The sequence below is a fragment of the Cucurbita pepo genome, chromosome 7 (genome assembly GCF_057944985.1).
Source record: "Cucurbita pepo subsp. pepo isolate OVF chromosome 7, ASM5794498v1, whole genome shotgun sequence".
In the NCBI taxonomy this organism is placed as follows: Eukaryota; Viridiplantae; Streptophyta; class Magnoliopsida; order Cucurbitales; family Cucurbitaceae; genus Cucurbita; species Cucurbita pepo.
The window spans coordinates 10882063-10903844 of record NC_141804.1 but is presented as its reverse complement, the minus strand read 5'-3'; the positions used below and the strand labels follow the sequence as shown (position 1 = coordinate 10903844).

The following is a 21782-nucleotide window of genomic DNA, read 5'->3' as shown; positions in this document are numbered from 1 at the left end:
CCGCTGGACCACCCCGTCCCCCCGTCGGCAGCTACCGGACAAAAGTTTTCTCACCAATTATAAATTATGATATTCTCCCGCTTAAACTAATCATCTGGACTTTCGAGCATAATTGCTCCATAAATTGTAACATAAAGCCCCTGTTTGATGTGAATTGACATATAGACCGACTTGACTCCTGATTCACATTGGTTGGGAAGAGAACAAACCATCATTTACAAGGGTGTGAAAATCTTCTAGCAGATCCGTTTTAAAGCCTTGAAGGGAATAATATTAGCACATAATATTAGCACTGGATTTGGGCCATTACAAATGATATCAAGGCCAGACACCGAACGATGTGCCAGCCTGCTAGCCTTCTCATTGTTCCCCGAAAGGGGTAGACACGAGACGGTGTGCCAGTAAAGACGCTGGGCCCAAAGGGGTGGATTTGGAGACGGTCCCACATCGATTGGAGGAAGGAAAGAGTGCCAGCGAGAACGTTGGACCCCGAAGGGAGGTGGATTGTGATGTCCCACGTTAGTTGGGAGGAGAACAAACCACCCTTCAAAAGTAAAACTCAAAGAGGACAATATCTATTAGCTGTGGATCTAGGCCGTTACACAAAATTTTCAAATTTTCTCTCAATCTTGACTTGCAAGGTTAAGGCTCGAGGTGGGCTATATTCAAATCGGTAATTATACGTTATTTTATGATCTATTATTTTAGATTATATTACATACACAACATGATATTAAATAATATCCACTAGACATGGTTTGTATGCATTTAAGAAAGGATTGAGCTTCCATCCACTATCACCACCTTGAAAACTATTCAACAAATTAAAATATAATAATAATAATAATAATAAATTTGTAAAATTTTCTCTCTCCTTATATTTTAATAAATAATAGGGAAAGACAAAGAGAAACAATATTTGAAGTGCTTTTTCTAATAAAAATCTACAAATTGGAATGTTAAATATAATTATGGGAAAGAAAAGTCAATAAAAGTGAATTTTAATAAAGTTTTTATTTTTAAAAAAGAAAAAGAAAATAAAGTTGGTCCCTATTCATTGCATTAAGCCAACTCCATGTGAATTAAATGTATCATATGTTTTTTTTTTTTTTTAATTAATAAGCTAAAAAAAATATTATATTTTCAATATCTTGCACCACAAAAAACAAAATTATTTCCGAAAAAATGATTTTCCCGGGATTTCTAACATAGTTTGTACTCATGGCCCTGACATTCTGACTATCTCTACCAACCGACACAGAGTCTTTCTAACATGGTTTGTTTCACACTCTTGTAAAAGGTGTTTTGTTCTCCTCCTCAACCAATGTGGGATATCACAATCCACCCCTTTGGGGCCCAGTGTCCTCGCTGGCACTCGTTACTTTGTCCAATCGATGTGGGACCCTATCTCTACAAACCGACATAGAGTCTTTCTAACATGGTTTGTTCCACACTCTTATAAAAGGTGTTTCGTTCTCCTCCTCAACCAATGTGGGATATCACAATCCACCCTCCCCCTCTTCGTGGCCCAACGTCCTCGCTCGCTGACACTCGTTACTTTCTTCAATCGATGTGGGACCCCACCAAATCCATCCCCCTTCGGGACCCAGTGTCCTTACTGACACACCCGCCTCGTGTCTACTCCCTTCGGGGAATAGCCTCCTTGCTAGCACACAGCCCGGTGTCAAGCTCTGATACCATTTGTAACGGTCCAAGTCCACCGCTAGAAGATATTGTCCTCTTTGACTTTCCCTTTCAAGTTTCCCTCAAGACTTTGAAACGGGTCTACTAAGGAAAGATTTCCACATCCTTATAAATGGTGTTTCGTTCTTTTAAATTTTTATTAGTCATCCTATTCTCAAGATCACTTTCATTTGGATGTGGTCTCGATTCATTCACATACCTCTTGTTTACTCGAGTATCACAAATTATAATCGTTATTTTCTCACTTTCAAATTCAAATGAAAAGAATAAAAAAGGAACACTCTTCTACCATATTCCATTAATTTACATGGTAATTTTCAAGCTAGCTCAAAAGAAAGCATAGGAAAAGAGCCTCAAAATTGATCAAAATTATCTCTCAAGCTTTGAACTTACCCGAAACCGTGTCGTTATGTCGAGCTGCTTCTCCATTTTTAACCCAACCATCTCTCCCTAATGATTCCTGGTAGTAGCGAAAGCTTACAAACGCTATGAAAGCTGCAAAATCATACTTCATTTCAATAACGTTACACGTTCGAATCTACATCTCGAAACTCATTGAACAATATAGATTAAGATTTCGGTTCGAAATGGTTTACCTGCCCAAACGCGATATAGAATCGAAGAGAAGTTCCATACCATAAGGAAGATAGCAACAATCATTCCCTTCTTGTGGGAACTCAGCTGCCAAGAACTCCCACAAAGTCTCAACCAATGTTCTCCTAATTCACAAAAAAAAGAACTCTTAAAAACATTAACACGAATCCGCGTCATATTCTAAACAAACAAAAAGTCGATAAACAAAGACCTCGATCATCCCGATCAAAAGAGCAAATGGGTGTTCATATAACAAAGACTAGTAATCAATTTTTCCGCGTGTATGCTCCAAACAGCCCAATTAAGGTTTCGATTTCAAGCTAGTAAGCACAGTGCTATAAGCTCTTTTTTCTTCGAAATTCGAGTCCTAGCACGGTTTCCCAAGGGAATATTAAGATATTGAAAAAACAAATCAACTTTTCAGAACTGTCCTAGAACTGTCTAAATGGTACCCCGACGTCGGTCGAACGAAAATTGGCCGAGACTGAAACCATTTTCGCGTGGCAACTTGGAAGACACGTAGCTCCCTCGTATTAGCAAGTCATTATGTTTCTACTAACCAAATGATAGTTCGATGAATAAGGCACCAATTAGGATCTAACCCCGTTTCAAAATAAAGTTTCATGTGATTCAAATGGAAACATAAAAACAAAAATTAGTCACGAACCAAATTAAAGTTTTTAGAATACAAAGATGAAAATAAAATATTTATTTTTAATTTTAAAATTAAAACACAAAAAAAGAAAAGAAAAATGAAGGGTGGAGATTGAATCAAACATCAAATCATCCGATCCGACAGAAATAAATTACCGACAAATAAAGTATATAACAATTTTAATTTTTATTCCCTTCTAGAATTTTTAGAATTTAAAACGTGGTCGTTTTATGAAGGGAACAAAAGAGGGTCACAAACAAATCGACGGATGAAAAGACAGAGGAGTACGGTGGTTTGTTGTACTCGGCCGTATTGAATTGTAACCCAAAAAAGAATAAAAGATAGAGAAGTTAAGTCCGTGGAGATGTGTTTTTTACCGTGGGTAAATAATTTGGGGAGGGTGAAAACCGCAACGAATCCTGTGCCAGTCAATCAGTACATCCATTTGTCAGAACCCAAAAAAATAGAAAACCACAAAATTAAAAAATGGACTATAAATTTATTTTTTAAAAAAAGAAAGTGAAATTAGGTGGATGAAAAAAGGATGGTAAAAGAAAAATTTTACCGCATTGGAGGATATTCCAAAAGGTGATGAAGCTGCCCCACTTTGCCAACACGAACAGCAATACGCCCATCTGCAAATTACCCAAACAATTTTAAATTTTAATAAATATTTATTACATTTTTTTTTACCATATATTTCTATATTTCTTACCATAATTGCCCATTTTTAACCCTCTTCAAAAATGGTAAAAAATAACAATTAATTTTAGGTGAAAATCGTTAATACTATATTTCTAAAATATACTTAATATTTCTATAATACCGTTTAATTTTTATAAATGTTTTAAAAATATTTTTGAATTTTCAAAATTTTCATTAATTTATAAGCTTCAATTTTCAAAAAAATTTAAAAATATTTTTAAAGTTAGTAACACGTTTTAAAAATATGCATGAATTTTCATTAATAATAAGCTTCAATTTTCAAAAAAAACTTCAAAACATTCGTAACGTTAGTAACACGTTTCAAAAATATGCATAAATTTTCATTAATAATAAGCTTCAATTTTCAAAAAAAATTAAAAATATTTGTAAAACATATGCATGAATTTTCATTAATAATAAGCTTCCATTTTTAAAAATATTTATTTTTAACGTTAGTAACACGTCTCAAAAATATGCATGAATTTTCATTAATAATAAGCTTCAATTTTAAAAAAAAAAAATTAAATATATTTTTAACGTTAATAACACGTTTAAAAAATATGCATAAATTTTTATTAATAATAAACTTCAATTTTTAAAAATATTTAAAAATATTTTAAACGTTAATAACACGTTCAAAAATATGCATAAATTTTCATTAATAATAAGCTTCAATTTTTTATAAAAAAATTAAAAATATTTTTAATGTAGTAACACGTTTCAAAAAATATGCATAAATTTTCATTAATAATAAGCTTCAATTTTGAAAAAAAATTAAAAACATTTGAAACGTTAGTAACACGTTTCAAAAATATGCATGAATTTTCATTAATAATAAGTTTTAATTTTTTAAAAAATTTAAAAATATTTGTAACGTTAGTAACAAATTTCAAAATTACGCATGAATTTTCAAGAATAACATTAAAAAGTTCGAAAATAATCTATATAGTATAGATAGACCATTTTGTTAATATCATTGGTGTTAATATTATTTATAAAATTTTATGTAAATTTTTTTAAAAAAATAAAAATGGAAAGATATTAATGAAATATTTTAAAATTCAATAATATATTTAAAATACTATTAAATTTAAAATTAAACAAAATATTAATATTTTATTTTTGAAATAAAATAATTTTAGTTGGAAAAAACGTGTTATTGAGTAAAGAAAATAGAAAATTTAAGAGTATATATATTTTTTAATTTTAAAAAAACGAAAAAAAAAAAAGAAAAAGAAAATTACCTTCATAGTTGCAGAAGGATCTCCATGGAACAGAGGCTTGAGATTTTGCAGCAATTCATTCACGAAAGGAACAAACCCTTTAACCAATCGAATCACTTCTTCTTCAACCACACAATGTTCATCATCACTATCGATTTCCTTTCCATTTCCCCTGTAATTTTCCCGGGAAAATTAAACGCAAAACCAGAGCTTAACCTAAACAAAACAGGACGAAATTGATCGAGCACCTGCTAAAAATGGAGCTATGGACGAAAATGGCAGCCAGATAAACAAGACCCATATGCGAAATCATACTGATAAAGCTGCAAATTCCAGAAACAAAACAAAGCTTAACAACCCTTCTTCAATGGCGGATTTGGGGTTTTTTGTTGTTTTTACCTGATGTTCATGTTCTTGATGAAATAAGAGAGGGCTATAACCAAATTCCCCGCTCCAAATGCCATGGCGGATCTTGAAAACTCCCTCCACATTATCAAATCCACTGCAAGAAATCAAACAGTTGAGGAAATTAAATTTTGAGATTCTGTAATGAAAATGGGAGGCTCTGTTCTCACCTAGTCTCTGTAATTTCTGTTTGTTTCCCGGGAAAATTTCTTGTGCTGGAAAATTGATTTCCTTAACGTCGAAGCTTTCTTTCTTAATCTCTTCGAATGCATCGAAGAAATCTTGAGGTGGAGGAGATGAAACCGTCTTCTCCGGGGAGATTTTTCTGATTCCGTTTGTGTTCGTCGGCGGTTTGGTAATCCCGACGGCCGATTTTCGAGACTGATCGGTTTTCTTCCTCGTTGAGTTTCTCTCTGGTATTCGTACCGGTTTGTTTGGACTGTTGTTGGATCTCAATCTCCAAGACGGAATCGGGGTTTTCCGATTCTGTTCATCGCCGCTACTCGGTGATTCTGGTTTTTCCTCGGCGATTTGAATCGAGTTAAAACCCTCATCGGATTTCCATGTCTTCCTCCTTGCACTCCCGACGGTAGCGGCCGGAACCCTACATTCGGCGGTTTCATCGTCTCCATTGAAAACCCTAATCCCACCACGGACTTCATCGAATCGGATTCTGCTTTCCCAGACAGACCCCGCCACCACGTTCCCCCTTGCCACCGCCGCCCTCCGCCGGCTCAAATCCATCGCCGCCGCCTACGAACGCACAGCACAAACCCTCTGTAAACCAATCTCAAGGTGTAAAAATGGCGGCCTACGAACTCCAAGCTTTGAACAGAAGAACAGGGAATTCTCTGTTTGTGAACGACAAATGGCGATGAAGAAGAAAGGACTGTTTATATTAAAATTTTATAGGATGAATTGTTAAAACTAGTTTATTAGGGTTTGAAATTCGGATTCAATATTTATAATTACGGTATTTTTCACGACATCCTCACTTCATTTACTTTTAACTTCTAAACGTTAATATCATTTCACGTACCAGCACGAATCCTCGAAAAGTCTGATCAACCCGACCCAATTCGTATTTTCCAAGACATTGTGACTTCATTTACTTTTAACTTCTAAACGTAAATATAATTCCACTAACCAACACAGTCTTCGAAAAGTCTGATCAACCCGACCCAATTTGTATTTTCCACGACATCGCCATTTCATTTACTTTTAACTTCTAAACGTTAATATCATTCCACGAACCAGCACGAGTCCTCGAAAAGTCTGATCAACCTAACCCAATTCGTATTTTCCACGACATCGTCACTTCATTTACTTTTAACTTCTAAACGTTAATATCATTCCACGAGTCCTCAAAAAGTTTGATCAACCTGACCCAATTCGTATTTTCCACGACATCGTCACTTCATTTACTTTTAACTTCTAAACGTTAATATCATTCCACGAGTCCTCAAAAAGTTTGATCAACCTGACCCAATTCGTATTTTCCACGACATCGTCACTTCATTTACTTTTAACTTCTAAACGTTAATATCATTCCACGAGTCCTCAAAAAGTTTGATCAACCTGACCCAATTCGTATTTTCCACGACATCGTCACTTCATTTACTTTTAACTTCTAAACGTTAATATCATTCCAAGAATCAACACAAGTCCTCGAAAAGTCTGATCAACCCGACCCAATTCATAGGTTGAACTTATATTAAATTAAGTCGTATTCAAATGGTTAGGTTAGTTCATAGATTTTCTTAAAATTAATTAGATTAACTGAACCAATCCAAATTTATTGTTAATTTAAAAAAATATATATTTTTATTTACTATATAATTATATATACATATATTTAATAATTTTTTTTCGATCTTAATTAAATATTTTAAAAATAAATAAATATATGTTTTACCGATTAACTTTGTAGGGTTGAATTGAGTTGGGTTCTTTATTTAATAAAAAAAATTATTCAAGTCGAAAAAAATTGACAACTCGAAACAGTTAAGTTGAGTCTAAGAAATGTCTCAACCTGACCTAACCCAACTCACGAACACGAGTACAATTCTGGTTCTAATAACTCATGATTTGTTACCGTACTCCTAACTCGTTCTAAAGTATTAAATTTTGTGTACTAAGTTTTTGATATTCAACAACCGTCGTAAGCTAAAATCTAAATATTTATCTATCCATCGACCGAGTCGATAAGCTACGACTCGAAAATTGAAAAAGGACTGAAGTTGCAGTGTTGGAAGTTGGTGTCCGTTGAACGTGTAGCGGCGGAAAAGGCAGGGACAGGCCGACAGAGGGCGGTGGAATGGCAGTAATAGGCCGTGCTCAACGGTCACCCCGTTCCATTCCACCGACATATAAAAATAAAAGTAATTAGGGAAATATAATTAATAATTAAACGTGCAAGAGAATAATTAAGCACTTTTTATTTAATTTACTTTTCGATATCTGTGTTTTTATTAATAAAATCCCATCTTTATTCTTTAAAAGTTATAATTTTTAATTAAGTTAATTTAATATATTTTTTTTTTTTATCATCGAGTATAATTCAATAGTAATTAATATATATATATATAGTCGACAAATAAAAGAATTATTTTATTTTATGAATATGTCGATTTTGCCCTTGTATTATTATTTTATAAAAAATGTATTTTTGGGATGTTAAAAATTAAAAACTAATATTTACAATATATATATATATATATATATTAATAATGGAAAAATATTTATTAAATTAATAATTAAACGTGCACATAATAAAGGAAGATGTGGAATTGACCACTTTATATTGCATTGGGGAAAACAAAAGACCTATAATTTAATTACTTTACTTTTCTAGTTATATTTTTAAATTATATATATATATATATATATAATTAATTAATTAATTAATTAATGCAAAATGTGGCAACCATTATAGATGTGGACCTCATGTCATGTTGTTCTTGTTATTATTATTATTATTAAATAGAATAGTTGTTGTAGGTTTTTTAAGGATTGATTGACTAATTTTCTAAAATTAAGAATTAGGGTTTTTTTCGATTTGGGTTGGATTGAATTTGTAGAAAATCGAAAATTTGGGTTGGTTCGTGGGTTGACATTTATCCGATCAACCCAAAAATAGGTGATATAAACCAAGAGACATCAATCATACAATATACTTCAATGAAGATGTAAAGAAAATGTTGTCAAAATTATCAAAAGATGTTGCAATTCATGCCACACTGAGGAAGAATGAAGTTTGATTGGATTTTTTTTTATTTTGGGTTGATTAAAAACTATAAAGATAAAAACAAATTGAAAAGAAGAAACATATATTTGATCTTAAGCTTGTAGCTCTGATACCAAATGATAAGATAAGGAATCACTACAAGGAAAGTAAGATTCGGATTACCTTGTTGATCGAATATCTCAAGGCAAGAACATTGTTTGAGATTCGAATCACTCCACAAGCAAGATCGATCATGTCTAGCTTGAATGATTCTTGTTGATCAAATATCTCAAGACAAGAACACTTGATTGAGATTCGAATCACTCCACAAGCAAGATTGATCGTGTCGAGCTTGAATGATTCTACATGCAACATAAACTACATAGAATTGTAAAGAAACTTAGTCATTGGCTAAAGAAGAGCACAAATGCTTCTTTTACTGTATTTTCCAAGTCTTCCTACAAATACAACATACATGGCTTTATATAGCATCAAAATGAAACTATTAAAGGCATTCCAAGAGTTGTAACCTTCCTACTTTATGGCCATAAGTAACCATTATATAATTGTAACGTCAAGTAAATAAAATGTCTTAAAATACATTAATGAAATACAATAAAAATTGTAATCCACCCAAAATTTATAACAATCAAACTTCATTTTTTCTTAATGTGGCATGAATTGCAACATCTTTTGATAATTTTGACAACATTTTCTTCACATCTTCATTAAAGTATATTGTATGATTGATGTCTCTTGGTTCATATCAATAGAACTGTAATCCAATCGATCCCTACTTTTAAAATTATTGTAAAGATTAAGAATAATTAACGTTTGTAACCGATGTTAATGATGCATTGTGACTTGTGAAATGTTTGATATTTGAGTTTTATGAGATTTTAATCATTAATGTAACATGTATCGTAGATAAATATGATTGATTTAAAATAATTATTTAGTAAAAGAACCATTCGAATAGAGTTTATAACCCAACCTAAAAATAAAGAGTTGGGTTGAGTTGCGAATTTTATTTGGGTTGCTCGGTTCACCAATCTAGCTAACTTGAAATTCAGGTTCAATTCAACCAAACCCAAAAATAAAAAGTTGAGTTGAGTTGTGAGTTCTATTCGAGCTGTTCGGGTCACCAACTTAGCTAACACAAAATTCAAGTTGATTCAAAAGATTTTTCCAACCCAACTCACCCGGTGTACACCCTTGGTTTGAATGTCATCTACACAAAGCAAAGCATATGAACCAGGCAGTAGGCAACGAGCGGCGGGCCTTGGCTGTAGCTCTTTCTAATGCCTTTAATTCGACCTCTCTACTCTTCTACGAGTTGAGTTTCACTTGACTTGCTAGTGTTTGGTTCTTGGGGTTGGCCATATCCTCCATAGTTTCACCAATGGTAGAGGAATCACTTGATAAATCCTCCAGACGCTCCTAAAATCGTGTAATCAAAACTCGTAACTAAATGTTGCAGATAGTTAATATGTCATGGAAGTCGTGTTACGTATCAACAAGCTCGAGTTAGAGAGAACGAGGATGAGTGTTTTCGTGCTTGAAGTTTCTTATCAAGTGGAAGATTTGTGTAACAACCTAAGTCCCTGCTAGAAGATATTGTTCGCTTTGGCCCGTTACATATCTCTCTCCAACCAATGTGTCCCCTCTCTAACCGATGCGCTATCTCACAATCCAATTTCGTTCCTCTCTCCAACCGATGTGGGATCTCACAATCCACTCCGTTGGAAGCCTAGCATCCTTATTGGCACACCTACCGATGCCTAACTCTGATACCATTTGTAACAGCCCAAGCCCATTACTAGAAAATATCATCTGTTTTGACCCGTTACGTATCGCTGTTAGCCTCACGATTTTAAAACGCGTTTAGTAGGGAGATGTTTCCACACCCTTATAAGGAATGTTTCGTTCTCCTCTCCAGCCGATGTGAGATTTCAAAATTCACCCCCTGAAGGTCCAACGTCCTCACTGACAAAATTCTAAAGAACAAATTTTTCATTAGCTCGGACGTAACCTCTCATGATCCCGTGTCGAAGTGTAATCCTATAACTTTTAAAATAATGGATCTATTAAAAAAAAAAAAAATTAATCTAGATTTTATGTTTTCGTAGGTAGCTAAGTAGAGGAGCCGGTTGGTTCGAGTAAGTGGCAGCAAAGGGCGAGTGAGAGAGCGACTTAATCTCATCTTCCACTCGCCCGTCTCATTGGTTTCATCGACCTTCTCACCCTCTTCCGCCCGCCCCCTGCAACTCCCTCCCATCTTTCCTTCATTCCCCCATTGACGGACCCTCCTAAGCTCTCTCTCTTGAACCCCAATGGCTTCCTCGGTCACTTCAGCTTCAGCAGTGGCAAAGCCCACCTGCCCATCTCTTGCTCGCCGCTGTATCAACCACAAGAGCTCTCATTGCGCCTTCTCTTTTCGGCTCCCCCACAACCCCAAACTCAGAATCTTCACTAGGGTATGTGCTAATTTCTGCCAATTCTGGTCGTTTTTTGTGTTGGGTTTCGATTTATGACTGTCCTGGTCTGTGAATTTGTGGGTTTCTTTTGAATTCGTTGATGGGTTAATGCGTACTCGATTTATGACTGGAAGACTGTTCTTGGAGGATTGTTTTGGAAAGGGATTTAAAAGAATGAAAGAGAATCGTAGATTAAATGCATATGATTGAGGGGTAAAATTACTGGAAATGTGTACAAAACCAACTCCTACAACTTCTGCTATGATTTGTAGTTTGAGAACAGAAGCAAGGATACGATCAGAAGCTCCCAAAGCTTTAAAAGGTGTGGATATACTTATGGATAGAAAGGGGAAGTGGGACCTTTTGAGTAGCCATTAAAAAGACTATAATTAGTGATAAGTTAGTAAGTAGTTCTCAGTATTTTGTACTTTCTTTCCCTGAATTTCCCCACTTCAGTCAAGTTACTATAATTAGTGATAAGTTAGTAAGTAGTTCTCAGTATTTTGTACTTTCTTTCCCTGAATTTCCACACTTCAGTCAAGTTAGGTTCAAATCTCCATGTTTGTCATGGTCTTTTAGGTTGTGAGATTCCACATTGGTTGGAGAGGGGAACGAAACATTTCTTATGAGGGTGTGGAAACCACTCCCTAGGAAATGCGGTTTGAAACATTTCTTATGAGGGTGTGGAAACCACTCCCTAGGAAATGCGGTTTAAAATTGTGAGGCTGACGGCGGTACGTAAGGGCCAAAGTGGATAATATCTGCTAATGGTGGACTTGGGCTATTACAAATGGTATTAGAGACAAACATCGAGCGGTGTGCCAGCAAGGACGCTGGGCCCCTCAGGGGGTGGATTGTGAGATCTCACATAAGTTGGAGAGGGGAACGAAGCATTCTTTATAAAGGGTGTGAAAACCTCTCCCTAGCAGACGTGTTTTAAAACCGTGAGGCTGACGATATGTAACGGGCCAAAGTGGACAATATCTGCTAGTGGTGAGCTTAGGCTGTTGCAGATAGTATTAGAGCTAGACACCGGGTCCTGTGCTAGCGAGGACGCTGGGCTCCGTGGGGGGGGGGGTGGATTGTGAGATTCCACATCGGTTGGAGTAGGAAATGAAGCATTCCTTATAAGGGTGTGGAAACCTCTCCCTAGGAGATGCGTTTTAAAGCCGTGAGGCTGACGGCGATACGTAACGGGTCAAAGCGAATAATATCTGCTAGCGGTGAGCTTAGGCTGTTACAGATGGTATTAGAGCCAAACACCGGACGCTGTGCCAGCAAGGACACTAGCCCCTATGGGGGTGGATTGTGAGATTTCACATCGGTTGGAGAGGGAAACAAAACATTCTTTATAAAGGGTGTGGAAACCTCTCCCTAGCAGATGCGTTTTAAAATCGTGAGACTGACGGCGATATGTAACGGGCCAAAGCGGACAATATCTGCTAGCAGTGAGCTTAGGCTGTTACAGATGGTATCAGAATCAGACACTGGGTGTTGTGCCAGTGAGGACGCTCGGGAGGTGAATTGTAAGATTCCACATCGGTTGTAAAGGAGAACGAAGCATTCCTTATAAAGATGTGGAAACCTCTCTCTAGCGGTGGGCTTCAGCTGTTACATATGTAGTACAACCAATAAAGTTAATAATAGATCGCTCTCTTGTTCATAACTTATTGAAAACTCAAGACGCAATTGTACAACTTATAGAACCAATCTTGTTCAAGTACGGTGGTTCTTTTTATGTTTTTATAGAACTATACCACTTCAGCTAGAACCCTATTTTCGATGTCATACCGATAACTCTTTGTCGTGATTACGCATGTGATATAAGCGTTACGTCGCAGGGCGTGCAACCTGTTCATAAGCATTCAACTCTCATACAAGCACAATTAAATGAGGTATGTATGCTTATATGAAAGCTTTATTACAAAAGCATTTTCTTTGTTCAAGTATTGACTCCTTTCTAACATGCTGTTCTTCAAGTCGTCCATTTCATTGAAGGATACTATTGATGGAAGTGCTAAATCATTGAGTGATGAATCTTCTAAACCTTTGGCAACGGAAGAATCAATCTCTGAGTTCATTACTCAAGTTTCAAGCCTTATCAAGTTAGCTAGCTCAATCACTGAACTTTTCCTCTACATATGGCTGTGGTTTAACATGTTTCTCCCTACTTGCAGGCTTGTCGATTCAAGAGACATTGTCGAGTTACAATTGAAACAGCTCGACTGCGAAGTGACGATCCGTAAAAAAGAGGCCTTACCTCAAGCACCACCTCCTGCTGCTGTTCCTATGATGTATGCGTCCCCGCCCTCGCCCTCGCCCTCGGTAGCACCATCAGCTCCTGGTCCTGCTGCACTACCAGCACCTGCTTCTCCAGTTTCAAGCCTACCATCTTCACCTCCTGCTGCCAAGTCAACCAGTTCGTCTCTTCCACCTCTCAAATGCCCTATGGCGGGCACGTTCTACCGTAGTCCCGGGCCTGGAGAACCACCGTTTGTTAAGGTAAATTTCTTTCGTATAGTAAATGGTATTTCGTAAATCTTTCGTTGGAGCTTTTTTTGAGGAGTTCTTCTTATAGGTTGGAGATAAAGTACAGAAGGGACAAATCTTATGCATCATTGAGGCTATGAAATTAATGAACGAAATAGAGGTAAGATTTTCTCTCTTTAGACGTTTAGATCTTTGAATGTAAAACATTATGTTGAAGTTTATCATCCATATGGAGCATTGCTATCTCCTTGTCTTCCCTTTAGTTTGATATCATGTTCTTCGTTTGATTTGCTAACAGTATATTCCTTACTATCCATAGTATTGTCTACTGATGTGGGTGTATGTTCGAAACAGTATTGGATTCACATAAACTGAAAATTTTACTGTTTATAATAGCCTGATTATGGGTGAAACAAACCTCTGATTCTCCTATGTAGTAAACACCTGTCTTGTGTCTTGTTATGTTTCAAAGAATATGGATGCGACTGAATCTTAGGAAAGATGGAGTAATAATTCTTGTAGCCCACCGCTAGCAGATATTATCCTCTTTGGGCCTTTTCTTTTGGGCTTTCTTTTAAGATTTTTAAAACGTGTATGCTAGGGAGATGTTTTCACACCCTTATAAAAAATGATTCGTTCCTCTCTCCAACCGATGTGGGATCTCACAATTCACTCCCCTTCGGGGCTCAACGTCATTGCTGGCATTCGTTCCTCTCTCCAATCAATGTGGGATCTCACAATTCACCCCCTTTGGGGTCCAGCGTCCTTGCTGGCACACCGCCCGATGTCTGGCTTTGATACCATTTGTAACACCCCAAGCCCGCCGCAAGCAGATATTGTTCTTTTTGGGCTTTCCCTTTCGGACTTCCCTTCAAGGTTTTTAAAACGTGTCTGCTAGGGAGAGGTTTTCACACTTTTATAAAAAATGTCTCGTTCCCCTCTTCAACTAATGTAGGATCTCACAATCCATCCCCTTTAGGGCCCTACATCCTTGTTGGCACTTGTTCCTTTCTCCAATCGATGTGGGATCTCCCAATCCACCCCTCCTTAGGGGCCTAGCGTCCTCACTGGCACACCGCCCCGTGTCTAGCTCTAAGAGCATTTGTAACACCTAAAGCCCACTACTAATAAATATTGTCCTCATTGGGCTTTCCCGTTTTTGTTTCCCCTCAAAGGTTTTTAAAACACGTCTGCTAGAGAGAAGTTTTCACACCCTTATAAAGAATGTTTCGTTCCCCTGTCCAACCGATGTGGGGTCTCACAATCCACCCCCTTTGGGGGCCCAGCGTCCTCGCTGACACCCGTTCCTCTCTCCAATCGATGTGGGGTCACACAATCCACCCCCTTTAGGGGCCCAGCATCCTCGCTGACACTCATTTCTCTCTCCAATCGATATGGGATCTCACAATCCACCCCCCTCTCCTTTGGGGCCCAACGTCCTCGTTGGTGTAGTGCCTGGTGTTTGGCTCTTATACCATTTGTAACACCCCAAGCCCACCGCTAGCAGATATTGTCCTCTTGAGCCTTTTCCTTTCGAGCTTCCCCTCAAGGTTTTTAAAACACGTTTGCTAGGGAGGGGTTTCCATACCTTTATAAAGAATGTTTCGTTCCCTTTTCCAACTGTTGTGAGACCTCACAATTCCATTAATTATGAGTCAACATTTGTGCATACATATATACCCCTGAGGATATATGTGAATCAGTAGTAAATCCCCTTTTATTACTGCCTAAATATCCTATGACAGACATGTTGAGTTTTAAGTCATATAGAGGTAAATCTCCATGCATAATGTCTGGTGGCAGCTACCCAGATCATTTGTTTCAGTCAAACTGGCTAATGTCTGCTCTTCCAATTTTATGGGATGTCTCTGTAGGGACAACTAATGTCTTCTCTTAAAAACTTCTAATTTTTCAGGCCGATCAATCAGGGACCATAGTCGAGGTTATTGCAGAGGACGGGAAGCCTGTTAGTGTCGACACGGTAAGTAGTTCTAACCATTAAAGTTATTGTAATGGATGGCTAAACTGTTTCCTTATGGTCTTGTATTTTGTTGTGGTTTCTTTGCAGCCTTTGTTTCGCATTCAACCTTAGATGAATCCTGTTTCGTTTAACATGAGTCGAGTTAAGCTGAGTTCAGGAGGCAAATTGAGTTTCCAAGCAAGTTCAGGTTGTGGATTAGTTATGGTAATGTCTTCTTTTCTCTTTAATTGAGTGTAATCAGAGAGAGATTGTGTTCATAAATGACAATTCCTTTTCCAGTTTAACTTTGGTTGTGAAATCAGATATATATATATATATATATATTTAACCCTTTGCTAATTTCGTACCTTCGAGTTGATGAAATAAGGATTTCTTCTATCCAAGAACCATATGTTGCTTCGAATTGTAACGAATCAATGAAAATATTAGAACTTGGTCTCGTTTCATTACAATTGATTGTGTTCATCACATTTGCAATGGGAATCAACGCCTCGATTATCGACTCTATGTAAATCATGACCTTTTCAAATAACAATAGCAATTTTGACTTGTATGGAATAACGAGAGCTAAATCCAGACGTGGATTGATATCAGTTTCTAGATCGAGATAGCATTTGTAATTATTGGCCATTGGTCGTATTTGTGAGCGATATGACCAATGTAAAAAACAATGGCTTTACGATCTCCAAGTAAATAGTGTCCAAGAAATCTCATTTCCATTGTGTTTGATTTGATTTATATTACAATGGGAGGTGATGTTCATTATGTGAACTTAGTTCTTAAACAATGAAGCCTACGATCCTATAAACTTCAAAAGAAATGCAGTCTCTAAAGCTGATTCTTTACAGTGCAAATACCTGTTTTCCTCCACTATGTCTGTTGTTATATTGAGAATTACCGGACGTTTTGGATCATAAATACTGTAATCCCGCACTCGAGCAATCCATTTTGCAGCTTCCCATACCCCAAATCTGCACAACACAGAGAGATAAGTGGATTGAACATCACAGAATGGCTGGACTATGAACAATGTTACTCGATGAATGCATGAAACAATGAGTTGATCATGAGTTTATAAGGAATACATCTCCCTCCATTGGTACAAGGCCTTTTATGTAATGTCAGAGTTAGATGAATTCTAACACAGATAATTCAGACAAAAGCAGTGTTTTGAACAATGATTTGCAAACCATTCTTCTTTTTAGAGGAAGAAACATGGACAAGGATGCGTTATAGACGTATTCAACAATGAATTTTCTTCCAAGTGTGTCCCTACTTGCCAAAGATTTTAATGAAGTAATAACTAAGAATAATTGGATACTCCAAATAACAAGTTCAGAGCATGTTCGAGTAATATCAATGTCCAATCCTGACATTTTACTCGATATAGTATGTAACGGCCTAAGCCTACCGCTAATAGATATTGTTCTCTTTGAGCTTTCCCTTCCAGGTTTCTCCTCAAGATTTTAAAATGCGTATACTAGGGAGAGGTTTCCACACCCTTATAAAGAATATTTCGTTCTCCTCCTCAACCGATGTGGGATCTCACAATTTACCCCCCTTCGGGGCCCAACATCCTCACTAGCACTCATCTCTTCTCCAATCGATACGGGATCCCCCAATTGGGACCCAACGTCCTTGCTAGCACACCGTCTCATCGTTGGCACACTGCCTCGTGTCCACCCTCCTTCGAGGCTACCTCCTTGTGGCACACCACCTCGTGTCCAACCCCTTTGGGACTCAGCCTCCTTACTAGCACATCATCCGGTGTCTAGCTCTTATACCATTTCTAATGGCCCAAGCCCACCACTAGTAAATATTGTCCTCTTTGGGCTTCCCCTTCCAGCCTTCCTCTCAAGGTTTTAAAACGTATCTACTAAGAAAAGGTTTTCACACCCTTATAAATAATATTTCGGCTAGCATATGAAAAGAAAATTACCGGGTATTAAAGGACGAGGTTATCAAAACAGCTGGGTAGGCGACATCCTTCTGTATGTTATCATACGGAGAGTATCTGCGAACTGCATGAAAATCATCTATATCCTCCTCAGGGTATCCAAATTCTTCATAGTCAGCTGGTGTTAGTGGTATAATGGGATGAAGGAGTGTGTTTATTGGATCTAGAAATGGAACCTGTAACAAAATGAAAGATTTAGTAAAGATAAAATGGATCAAAACCCTTTTGAAGAAAAGTTTCTTTTAAAACAAACTGATTATAGCAGAAGAATAAAATCTTATAACACGGAATCTTTCCATCCAACTTTAGAACAAACATATAAAATGCAAGAGAAATAATGCAGAAGATAGAGGCATACTTTCAAAATAGCAGATCGAAACAATTCTGGGCATTGATTGATAGCAGAAGCAACCAAAAGTCCTCCAGCACTATAGCCCCAACCAGCAAGCTTCTCCTCATTTACAATCTTTCTTTCAACAAGGAATTTAGCACACGAAATATAATCTTGAACTGAATTAAACTTCTTTGTACGCCTACCATCATGATGCCACTTCTTACCCCCACCACCTCCACCTCTGGAAGCAAACAAAACAACAGGAAATGAGATGCCAAATTAGAGATATAGAACTTTTGATGGAATCTGAAATAAGTTTAACGTTCATAAGATGAATTAAAACCATTTCCAAAGTAAGCTGTTTATCATAGCTAAATCAATAAAAGGTTCAAGCCATGAAGTCATTCAGAATTCAAGGAAGTATAAATGCTTACGAACCTAACATCAGCATATGCAATGACCCAGCCACGATCAAGAAGGCTTTTCAACTCGCTGCGCCACCGTTTGTCGAGTGGCTCACCAAAAGCTCCATGTACATGAAGTAATCCAGGGTTTTCATTTTCTCTTTTACTCTTGTAAGAGTATACGACCGTTAAAGGAATCAAAACTTCATCATGTGATGAGACATTGAAGTGTTCACAAGCATAAAATTCAGAGAGGGTGTTCCACATCTGATCATCATCGAAGTTGGCTTCACCCGTAGAAATCTCCGACTCATTAGATATTTTTCCTGATGCTTCTGCAGAGGAAGTCGTTCCATAAAGAATTCGTGTTCGTTCATGAAGAATGCTTTGCTGTTGAATGATATTCCACTTTCCATCTGATAGGTTATAATCAACCACAGCATCAGGCATCTGTTGAAAGTTAAATAACAATTAATGGGCAGCAAACAGTCGGACATTATTACATTTGTCCTAAAGTCTAAGTAGGTTAAGTTCTTATAATCATTACATTCCAAAGGATAGATATCATTCTAGTTCATATTACTGATTCTAGCAACCAGCAGTTCTAGTTTTAACAATAGAGACGAATCAAACTGCCCACAAACACTCCATAAGATATGAAAATCGACATAACTTTGACCGTTAAGCAATCTGCAATTCATTTCCGTAAAGTTTTGTGCCTCAGCCACAGTTACGAGCAACCACGTGCGTTAAAACAATCTTAAGAATATACGACCAATAGAAATTCACATACCACAGGTGATGAAATGGTAAATCGCATTGTCGATGAATAAAAGTCGTAATTTGGTCCTGAAGAAATCTGCGATACGTGCTTAGGAAGAGGCAGAAAATGTGGTTCTAGTTCTTTGAGATTGATTGATCCCTGGCACATAAAAAAAATGACAGATGGACTAAATAATGGTAGTCAAGGGCCTGCTTAATTATATGGTAACTGCTAGTGTTGCTGCACATTATATGCAACCAGAGGCATAGATAGTCCTAAAATTCCAGAAATTAGACCTTTCCACCAACAGGCAAGGGTAGCCGAACAGCACAGAGTCTAAGTTTCTGTCCTTCCCTAAGAATAAGAACCAAATGCGTGTGACTGAAATCGACATCCACAATCACCAAGTCTGGATCATCAACAAATACATTCTGCACCACATTAGAAAATTGGTTGAGAATCATCAAGATGGAGAAAACAAAAACCATGTTCATGAAAATGTTGAAGGTTTTGGATCATTCAGAGTAAAAGGGGATAAAAAAGGACAAGAAGTCCCAATGAACAAAACCAACCTCCCATGTTCTTGAAGTAGATTCAACACTAAGTGGGCTACGAAGAAGATAATGAGAATCTACTGCTTCGTGACCTTTATTAGCATTCGTAAACAAGTAAAGCACTCCTAGATGATGTTCCATTATGCAATGAGCTAATCCTTCACACTCCCAAATTAACTCCATACCAGATAACGGATTGGCAGCATCAATCAGAAAGACCTAAAATGTAGGGTTCACAATAAATATATAATTGCAACCGACCTTAGTACCAACTATGAAGTTCTTCAGATGTCATACATACCTTGGAAGATGTAGGAGTGAATCGATTAACAGTAACAAAATTAAAGTCTTTTGTGTGTCTAATATAAACATGAACATCATCATCTGGTTCTTCCAGAAGCAAAGTATCTTCATCAGTTGATCCAATCATGCTACAATATAATCTATAAAAAAAAGCATATTCCATCTCATTTTCACAACCATAGTCGTCAATATGGAAAAAAACTGAAGAATACACTGATGAGGAGTAACTGCGCAGAGAAACTATTTTACCAACCTACATGGTCTTTTATTTTGATCAGTAACAACATAGAGCAATGCCTGGCCGCCTTTGGCCCATGCCAAATTAGAAACTCGATCGACTTGAGGCTTACTACATAAAGAACCAGAACTCAAATTCTTTACAGACAATCTGAAGTAGTCATTGTCCTTGTCATACATAGTGTATGCAAGAAAGCGATGATCAGGAGATACTTCTGATAGCTCCTCATAGGCATAACCTACAATAATTATTAAGAGGGTGAGATTCAACATGCTTCAAATATAAAGGGGGAATAAGTAATGGCATGCGGAAACTATAATCAGAAACCAAGCTCTTCCTTGTCAGGAATAAGGACTCTCCACAATGGTATGATATTGTCCACTTTGAGCATAAGCTCTCATGGTTTTGCTTTGGGCTTCCCAAAAGGCCTCATACCAATGGAGATGTATTCCTTACTTATAAACTCATGATCGTTCCCTAAATTAGTCAATGTGGGACTCCCTTCCAACAATCCTCCCCTCCAACAAAGTACACTACAGAGCCTTTCCTGAGGCCTATGGAGTCCTCGAACAACCTCCCCTTAATCGGGGCTCGACTTCTTCTCTGGATTCCTCGAACAAAGTACATCCTTGTTCGACACTTGAGTCACTTTGAAATACACCTTTGAGGGTCACAACTTCTTTATTCGACATTTGAGGATCCTATTGACTGAGCTAAGTTAAGGGCATGGCTCCGATACCATGTTAGAAATAACGACTCTCCACAATGGTATGATATTGTCCACTTTGATCATAAGCTCTCATGGCTTTGCTTTTGGCTTCCTTTCCTTACTTATAAACTCATGATCATTCCCTAAATTAGCCAATGTGAGACTCCCTCCCAACAATCCTCAACATTCCTCTTGTAGATGATTGCTTCATTTCATGTTATGAGGCAAAACAAAGTTTATCAGGAAGCAGCACGAAATAGAATTCTCTCAAAATGATTTGTTTTAAAGTGAATCCCACAAAAGAACATTTTTAACCAAAGGGAAACAGAGGAGGATCAGGGAAAAGATAACAATACCTCCGAATCTCTCAGCTTCTTGATTATAATCAAGCAACTTTTGCTCAATTTTCTTGCCGGAAACATAATCAAATCCAGCTGAAGGAGATTTATTAGAAATGAACTTTTCATGTAAGCTCGCTAATCTGCGACAGAGAACTTGATACTGCTTTCCTTCTTCGACTCTTCGATAATACAACCTGCGGCGATTGACATTCGCCTTCAAAGAGATCAACAATAATTGAGGCAAAGAGATTGATTCTAATCGATTAACAACAATGCAAAGAGTTCATAACCAAAAAAACCCTACCAAGGACCCAAACGAAGTGAAGGAGTCGAGAGGTCAAAAGCCAAGCGAGAAGCCATTTCAGATTGAAGCTTACTCTGGAGTCGTTCTGTGTCAGCCATTACAGCCTCCACATACTTCTCCTCCTGCTCCATGTAAACGTCCATATGCCGCATCGCCACCTTGTCGTTCAATCTCGACATCCAACTGTACGGATCCTCCCAAGTGATATCGTGCATAGTGAAACTCTGTGGCTTCTTTGGAGGCTTTGGCGGCCCCGGTGGTGACGGTGGCTGTGGAGTCTTTGGTGCCTTGTAGTGGAGGCATCGCCGGAGAGCACCGTGAAGATTAGAGCGGCAGTGGCGGAGGGCTGCACGAAATTGGTTCATTGCCGGAGTTGCTCCGCCGGCAATGTTAGAGAGGGTTTATATGGGGTTTT

The 21782-nt window shown here is 37.4% G+C and overlaps 3 protein-coding genes across 4 annotated transcripts; 1 reads left to right on the top strand and 2 right to left on the bottom strand.

The window, feature by feature from the left end:
* Window positions 1-1921: 1921 nt before the first annotated feature.
* On the bottom strand, window positions 1922-6146 carry LOC111798821 (reticulon-like protein B21). Its single transcript, XM_087125404.1, has 8 exons — window positions 5457-6146; window positions 5281-5383; window positions 5130-5204; window positions 4903-5053; window positions 3519-3588; window positions 3331-3372; window positions 2301-2423; window positions 1922-2199 (listed from the first exon to the last, which is right to left on the bottom strand). Exons 1-8 carry the CDS (start codon window positions 6028-6030, stop codon window positions 2081-2083), a joined length of 1257 nt encoding a protein of 418 aa, XP_086981530.1. The 5' UTR covers window positions 6031-6146; the 3' UTR covers window positions 1922-2080.
* Window positions 6147-10662: 4516 nt separating this feature from the next.
* Window positions 10663-15799, top strand: LOC111798857 (biotin carboxyl carrier protein of acetyl-CoA carboxylase 1, chloroplastic). Of its 2 annotated transcripts, none has more exons than XM_087125537.1 (7): window positions 10663-10989; window positions 12831-12884; window positions 12988-13094; window positions 13167-13491; window positions 13568-13639; window positions 15395-15460; window positions 15548-15799. In XM_087125537.1, exons 1-7 carry the CDS (start codon window positions 10846-10848, stop codon window positions 15569-15571), a joined length of 792 nt encoding a protein of 263 aa, XP_086981663.1. In that variant the 5' UTR covers window positions 10663-10845; the 3' UTR covers window positions 15572-15799. The 2 variants fall into 2 exon arrangements, with proteins under 2 accessions (XP_086981663.1, XP_086981662.1); XM_087125536.1 differs by having other exon boundaries at window positions 10664-10989; window positions 12970-13094.
* A 345-nt stretch (window positions 15800-16144) lies between these two features.
* On the bottom strand, window positions 16145-21782 carry LOC111798207 (Prolyl oligopeptidase family protein). The gene is made up of 11 exons (XM_023681217.2): window positions 21368-21782; window positions 21079-21257; window positions 20029-20251; window positions 19774-19915; window positions 19491-19691; window positions 19215-19349; window positions 18949-19077; window positions 18190-18605; window positions 17776-17992; window positions 17400-17593; window positions 16145-16431 (listed from the first exon to the last, which is right to left on the bottom strand). The coding sequence occupies exons 1-11, from the start codon at window positions 21730-21732 to the stop codon at window positions 16254-16256; spliced, it is 2379 nt and encodes a 792-aa protein (XP_023536985.1). The 5' UTR covers window positions 21733-21782; the 3' UTR covers window positions 16145-16253.

What these genes read in the sequence shown, in the direction of transcription:
- LOC111798821 (XM_087125404.1), bottom strand. Translation starts at nt 6,030, where the DNA reads ATGGATTTGAGCCGGCGGAGGGCGGCGGTGGCAAGGGGGAACGTGGTG. An exon ending in ACAGAAATTACAGAGACTAG is followed by an intron (nt 5,384 to 5,456) that starts GTGAGAACAGAG and finishes GATTTCTTGCAG; the next exon opens with TGGATTTGATAATGTGGAGG. An exon ending in CATAGCTCCATTTTTAGCAG is followed by an intron (nt 5,054 to 5,129) that starts GTGCTCGATCAA and finishes GGAAAATTACAG; the next exon opens with GGGAAATGGAAAGGAAATCG.
- LOC111798857 (XM_087125536.1), top strand. Translation starts at nt 10,846, where the DNA reads ATGGCTTCCTCGGTCACTTCAGCTTCAGCAGTGGCAAAGCCCACCTGC. An exon ending in AACTCAGAATCTTCACTAGG is followed by an intron (nt 10,990 to 12,830) that starts GTATGTGCTAAT and finishes GTTACGTCGCAG; the next exon opens with GGCGTGCAACCTGTTCATAA. An exon ending in TACAAGCACAATTAAATGAG is followed by an intron (nt 12,885 to 12,969) that starts GTATGTATGCTT and finishes CTGTTCTTCAAG; the next exon opens with TCGTCCATTTCATTGAAGGA.
- LOC111798207 (XM_023681217.2), bottom strand. Translation starts at nt 21,732, where the DNA reads ATGAACCAATTTCGTGCAGCCCTCCGCCACTGCCGCTCTAATCTTCAC. An exon ending in TTACCATTTCATCACCTGTG is followed by an intron (nt 18,606 to 18,948) that starts GTATGTGAATTT and finishes AACTTTCAACAG; the next exon opens with ATGCCTGATGCTGTGGTTGA. An exon ending in TTCGATCTGCTATTTTGAAA is followed by an intron (nt 17,594 to 17,775) that starts GTATGCCTCTAT and finishes ATTTTGTTACAG; the next exon opens with GTTCCATTTCTAGATCCAAT.